At 43.9% G+C, this 7051-nt stretch overlaps 1 protein-coding gene across 1 annotated transcript in view; it reads left to right on the forward strand.

Annotated features, from left to right (window-relative positions):
* The window catches only part of SEPT2 (septin 2), a 30445-nt gene extending 25122 nt beyond the window's left edge, over nt 1-5323 (forward strand). The window contains exons 10-11 of the mRNA XM_006760530.2: nt 1717-1819; nt 3305-5323. Coding sequence (XP_006760593.1) covers nt 1717-1818 — 102 coding nt within the window. The 3' untranslated portion in view covers nt 1819; nt 3305-5323. The remainder of the gene's footprint in view (nt 1-1716; nt 1820-3304) is intronic.
* Nucleotides 5324-7051: the final 1728 nt, after the last annotated feature.

Raw genomic sequence — 7051 nt, forward strand, 5'->3', positions numbered from 1 at the left:
ATCCAGGCTGAGGGCTGTCAGTACAGCAGTGGTGGTGGGAGCCTCTCCTGCCTCCTCAGCCGTGGTAAGGATGTCTGCAGCTTAGGGCTACTCCTCGCTGACAAGTGGACATGCCCTGAGGGCTGCCGGGCTGCTAGATGGATGTCTGATTGCCATCTTAGGCCCAATCCCCCCGGGGAGCTGGCCTAAGCCATCAAGTGGTCATCCCCTGAGGGGTCCCAGACTGTGAGAGGGCACAGGCCAGGCTGAGGGACGCCTCCCCTCCCCCCCGCACAAATTTTTGTGCACCGGGCCCCTAGTATATAATAATATGCCTATTGTTTTACATGTATTATCTCATGTAATTTCCAATCACAATTTAGTGAAAAAACTTGGAACCAATGAGAATTTAGTAACATGACTGTTTTGTAATATGTTCATAAATCAGCTTTCCTATACATAGGTAATAACTGATTAGAAAATATAATGAGAAACTGCTATTCATAATCATTAACAAATTTACGGAGAAATATATAGGACTTACGTGGGGAAAGAAACTAGAAAACTACTGACAATTTTCAAAATTTTAATAGAGACACAACTTTTTAGGATGCTTAATACAAAGATCACAGTTTTCTCTAAATTTAATGCAATCCCAGCAGACTTGTGTGTGCTTATCAAGTTTTTACTTTGAGGGAAGAGGTTGATAACATAATTGTATTGTTTCTTTTGAAGACTAAGCAGCGGAAACACAGGACGCTGTAGGAAATAGACTAATGAGAAGAGGTTTGCTTTGTGGTTACAGAGAAGTCAGAGAACAGTGGTCACCCTGAGAAGTTTGTCCAGGTGTGGGAGGTTGATTCAGTACATGTCAGGAACTAGGTCAGAAGGATGGAAATGTGCTCTGACAAAGCTGGCTTTGAGATATGTTGAATTGTGGGATCTAGACATACTCAGTAAGTAATCTCAGAACAGGGCAGACTTTTGGAAACAAAAATAAGACTCACTTCTTTGGCCAAATAAATTCAATATAGAGCAAATATTTAAATGTTAAAAACATAACCAAGCCCTGGCCAGTGTGGCTCAATTGGTTGGGTGGCATCCTGCTCATGGGAAGGTTGCCTGTTCAGGGCACATGCCCAGGTTGTGGCTCCATTCCCCAGTGAGCATGAGGTGTGCATGAGGCAGCCAATCGATGTTTCACTCTCACATTAATGTTTCTTTCTCTCCCTCTTCCTTCCTCTCTAAAAAATCAATTAAAATATTTTTTAAATAACATAACTAAAAAGTTACCTGAAGAAAACTTAGGTAAATAATTTATAATCCTTGCAAACCTTGAGGTCTTTTAAACATGTAGAAACCACACTGGTAGAATGGATAGAGATAGCGCAGGATGCACATTCTCCAGGGCAGTGACAGGGCTGTCCCATGGCCTGGGCTCACATTCTCCACTGGGTAGCCCCAGTCTCTTTCCCACCTTTTAGGTTTAAAAAATCTCTCATTGTCTTTATTTTGTTTACTCATTTCTTTTTTATACTTGAATTGCTTGTTCTTACCATTTGCTCAGTTCTCTATTGAGTTGTTGCTCATTCTACTGGTTTGTAAAAGTTCTTTGTTAATTCTTTGTCTTGTTTTGGGTAAGTGTAGAAGTTAATATTAGGCCTCCCAGGACACCCATAAAGAATAAGGGCTAGCAGACCCTGCACACAGTGATGTGTCCCTGTCTTGTGCCCACAGCTCCGCCGCATGCAGGAGATGATCGCCAGGATGCAGGCACAGATGCAGCTGCAGATGCAGGGCGGAGACGGTGACGGCGCAGTTCACGGGCACCACGTGTGAGGTAGTGAGCCCAGGAGCAGCTTTGTTACTGACTCAGCCCAAACATAAGGGCAGGTGCCGCTGCCTCCTCAGGTTTTACTAACAGTTGACATTCGGAAGCTCTGTATTTAAAGGGAGAAGGTTGCTCCTAAAAAACGAAGCTTCTCTTCCACTCATGTCTAGGAAAGATTTTTCATATTTTCCAAGCTTATAAATATGATTAACAATACAAGAAAAACTATATTAAAGTAACTTTTATTAGTTAGGGTTAGTAGTTAATTAAAGCTGGAAATATCTCTTCAAAGAGAATTTTAAGTAGACCAAAAACAAAGCTGGTAAAACAGGTGAATTATTCCTGGTGGGCAGGGTTACCCTGATAGAGATTGCTGACCTCCCTCTTCCTCACCACAGCTCTGCTCCAACCCATGGTAATAGTGATTCAGTAGGTGTCTGGCCTCCCTGCTTTAAGGAACTCCACAGACTGGGGACCCAGACTTGTGTGCTCTGGATTTGTGGGCATTCAGAGCTGTTTAGTGGCTGTTGCATCACCTCAAGAGAAAGAAGGAAGCAGTCACATGGAGTTAGGTAGAGGCAATTCCTGTCCTCAGAAGAAAGATGACCGGCGCTGGACAAGAGTGTGAGCTGGCTTGGGTCTGAGGAGAAGCTGGACGGCAAGGACATCATCTGCACTGCACGTTAGGGACCTCACTGTAGAAGCATGAGGGTGTTGATGAAAACCCCCTCAGGGTGTAATGACAGGAATGTCTTGAGCTTAGCTGACACATGGCATAATCGATGAGATAAAAGGCAAGGAGCCCTCCATGACAGACAGACTGGTGATAAAGGAAGAACCTAGAGCATAACCAGAGGCATTGGTCACCAAACAAAGCTCCTGCCCTCGTGTTTTATTGGGAAAGATTTTAGTTATGAAATAGGTTCACCAAAAAACACAAGTACAGTTGTCCAATATAAGTAGTTACTGTCCTGAGACCGACCATGTAACTCTACCTGGGTCAGAGTTGGTTGAAACCTTAGCACAGTCCCAGGGTATATGCTGAGTTCACACTTTGCCAGTAAGGACATTGCTGCTGTGCGAGCATTTAAGATTATTTGCCTGCAGTCATATAACTAGTGACGTCAGAGGCTGATTCTGCATGTGCAAGTTGGCACCCACTGACTACGTGAGGGTAAAGTAGAAAGAAGCAAGGACTCTGGAGGCTCTGTTGAGGTGGGAGGGGGCAAAAGATGTTTGCTGGGTTCCTCTGACCTTACTGCTGCTCTTTTTAAAACTTTAATTATGGAATTAGGGAAATTCAACTTTAGGTACATAAAATGGATTTATATTTTTGTATACTTTTCAGTTTTGCAGTCCTAATTTCCTGGAGCCTCATAAGTTATATTTTGATTTTGCTAACTCTGTTGTTAACAGAAAAAGCATGCTATTAATGGTCAAAGCAGCAAGCATTGCATCCCTCCCATTTAAACATGTTGTTTTCTTTTTTTTCAGAAAACGTTTTGCAAGATAAAGAAAGTATTCCAAATAAGAAATACAGCTCTGTGTTTTCAAGAAATTGTTGGAGAAGTGAGCATTCACACTTTACAGTGCCCGTGGCCCAAGAATTTAATTTTTTAAAAAACTGTTGATGAGTTCTTTTGTATGAAGTACTTTTAACATTTATATTCATTACTAGAGGGTAGACTTTATATTTTGTGAGTGGACTTTGCATTTTCATTTTCTTCCACCTTAACTAACCACTAATGTTAGATTTCATTTCCAGGGACCAGTCGGCACGTATGTTAAAATCATTTGACTGGCCTAACCAACTAGTCATGGAGGAGCACTCTTGATTTGTTTTTTACCCCAAGTATTCTGAGTGATGGAGATATGCATCTAATGACATAGAAGGTTCCCGGCCATTTACTTACCGTAGCACCATGTGGAGATTCTTCCCTGCCTTCCTTTCTGTTTGATCACAACACCCAAGACCAGTTTTGCTGCTACAATACAATACCATTAATTCACCTGCACATTCATCTGTTTACCAAATGAAAAATAATTATGTAATGAGATATATGCTTATACTTAAGTAGCTTTTTTTTAAAAACAGGCTTTTAGGGGTAAATTTTAGAAATTTCTACATTCTTATACTAGATCATTTTTAAACCACTGGGCAGGGAGAACTTGTTAACGGCCACTTTTTATAGTGTTTTCCACTAATACTCGTTAATACTCTACTATGGAAAAAGTCAGAGTATCCATGAGCTCCAGTTTTCATATTGCAACTAAGTTTCTTATCAACACAGTGAAAGTCAATAAACTGTTTTTACTCCACTAAGTCAACTTTTTAAAGAAAATCAGCAGTTGATCTGTTCAGAAACTGACCTTTTGTATTTTTATACTGCACTTTAATATATTTCTGTAACTAAAGGTGTAGAAGATCTGCCTCAGGAGTGGAAATGGGGTCCTTTGGTGGGTGCCAAACCCAGATTTGGCTATCCTTTAATTCTTTTTTGAATGGTTTTCTGAAGAGAGGCAAATCGCGTAGTTGTTTTTTATTATGTGTGTGTGGACTGTGTTGCCTATTTTTAGCCATCGTCATTTCCTTCATTACTTGTAATACAAATTGCTCCATGTATCATGTAAGAATGAAAAACACTTCAAAACTACACCATGGGCCATTTGCAGGTACTGCCAGTCAAAGCCACTCCTGGTGGGTTCTCTGTGCTCTGTGGCCTTGGCCCTTTCGTTCCCTCCTGGAATGTCTTCATCCTCCACTGTGGCACTCACACTCTGCACTCCCAGGGTGCTGATGCTCCAAGGCCTGCTTTTATTCAACATTTCTACTGATGTTGAAAAAGAAAGTGACAGATGAAAGGAGACCTGGAGGGAACAGGTGCTGGTTCACTATTTTCATTTTGCTATAACAGGAGGGGTTAAAATAGAGAAAATGCTTAATCTGAGAATGAGGAGGGTTTTTTGGTTTTGGTCAAAAAATAACAGGTCAAAATATGTTAGTTACAAAAGTGTACTACAGAAGATAATACGGTATTTTTGCTAACTTGGCCCCTCACTGTTAACTATTATGAATGGTCAAAACCTTTAGGTTTAGGCATATTTTGCAAAGTTTTCAACAAGAAAAGGTGTTCCATAACTTGAGAGTACCATCAAGGCCAATTACTTGGGTTATTTTGGTACTTATTAACTGCTAATAAAAGCTGTTTAAAGGGAGGCAAGGGGACATTTGCAAGTGATCTGTGTAAGCTTGTTTGTGTTTGAGTAAAACTATTTGGGGCTGACTGCACCTAGTAATGGTTATGCGAGATGGGTGGACCTATACCTTTATACTTTTAAATCTTTTTTTCCCCGTTGCTCAAACTGAAATAGTTTTGCTACTAGATGACTGTTCTTTTACTAAGCCATACTCTTTACCTATAGAATTATTTTGAAAAAATTTTACACAGCCATTTTGTATCCATTGAAAGTAACCTTTCATCAATAAAGCACTATTGTTTAGAGGTCAAAGTAGTGCTCCTCATTATTGTTTCTTTTCCAGGGAAAGGTGTAAGGTCTTCTGGGAAAGGTTCAAAGCCCTTCAAATGTGAGTCTAAAGGCAGGTAAATTACTTGCATCGATAGCATCAGCAGTCAGCAATTTTGTATTGGCAATCCAGTCCCAAAGAAAAGCCATAAAGACTGGAAAAGGAATTATTTACAGATGATCTGATCTCCTACATAAAGTGAAAGAATGTCTGATACAACAGCACTAGTAAGAGTTCAATGATGTCTACACACTAATAAATTTTATTTAGGACTCTGGCCAGGTAGCTATTTCAGTTTGTTAGAGCATCCTCCTGATGCACCAAGGTTGCAGGCTCAATCCTCGGTCAGGGTACATACAAAAATCAACCAATGAATGTATCAATAGTAGGCAAGCAAATCGATGTTTCTCTAAAGTCAGTATTTTACAGTGATAAAAATCTCATTCACTGCGGCAGCAGCTACTAAATACCTGGAAGTACAATGAATGACAAATAGAAACCATATCTATTCTGAATATTACTGAGATCAGTAGGAAAGTTCCTTTACAGTTTACCTGGACTGTAAGGCTGATCTGGAGGTCTGGACAGCACTCGCTATCCCACTGGGTAGTGAGACTCCCGCTGTCACTAGTTCCTTCTCTGTCCCCTATGGTAGCCAGCATGCAAGCTGCAGTCTCCACAGGGTCACCCGCCCTCTAACCAGACTCCAGTTTGCAGTCCCCCATGGCACTATGCACCTGTTGTGCGGGTGGGGTTAGTGGGGGCTTTGCGTCACCCTAGGGGCAGTGAGTGCAGCCGCTGGGGGTACTGACGTGGGGGCTGGCGGTGGTGTCACTAGGGGCCGTTAGGAGGGAAGTCCCAGAGGGAGCGGTGGAGGGCTTGTGGGGTCAGGAGGAGGGAGGGTCTCTGCAGTGCCTGGAACCTGAGCCTCCCCTACCGGGAGCGACACTTACTCTCATCTCGGCTTTTCGGAAACGAGGTATCGGGCATGGCTCAGGAGTCCGGAGCACTGTAGAAGTCGCCTGGAGGACGACCCCAGTCGGTTTTGGAGTAATCCCCTCTACAGCCTTAGCGGATAAAGCCGTGGTGCCAGCACCACACCCATCTCGGAGGGCACTTTGGGCGTGGCCCTGAAGTTCATTCACCGAGCCTCTGGAAGAGAAGGAGTTTGTGCTCCTGCGAGCCGGGAGGGGGCGGTGATGTCACATTTCCATGCTTGGGTCGGGATCGGGAAGCAGGAGTGGTCCTCAAAGGCTGAAAGGCCGCGGTTCTCCTCCAAGAGGAATGCACCTTCGCCGCATCACATCCTCCTGTTGCACTCGGTGCCCTTAGTCTATGGTCTCGGTAGCTCCAGGAGAGCAATGGGTGGAACTTAAGAAGGACGGCTCCGCCGGTAGTGGAGGGAGTCTTAGGGAGGGGCTAACCGCGCCGGTCCCTCAGAGGTGAAGCCCCGCCCAGGCCCAAGTCCAGGCCCCGCCCAGGACAGTACGGGACCCGCCCAGCGAGCCCGAGGCCCCGCTCCCTAGTCGAAGCCACGCCCAGGACAGAGTCCAGCTTAGAGAGCCGAGTTTCTGATGATTTGCATTAGAATCCACAGGGCCCCTCCGCCTCCCCGCCCACTCCAGGTCCGTTCACCAATCAGAATTCAATGCCGCGCCTAGACAAGCCAATCGGAGGCGTGTCCGCGGGGGAGGGGGTGGGGCTCCGGGCTGGGG

The sequence above is a fragment of the Myotis davidii genome, unplaced genomic scaffold (assembly GCF_000327345.1).
Source record: "Myotis davidii unplaced genomic scaffold, ASM32734v1 scaffold370, whole genome shotgun sequence".
Lineage (NCBI taxonomy): Eukaryota > Metazoa > Chordata > Mammalia > Chiroptera > Vespertilionidae > Myotis > Myotis davidii.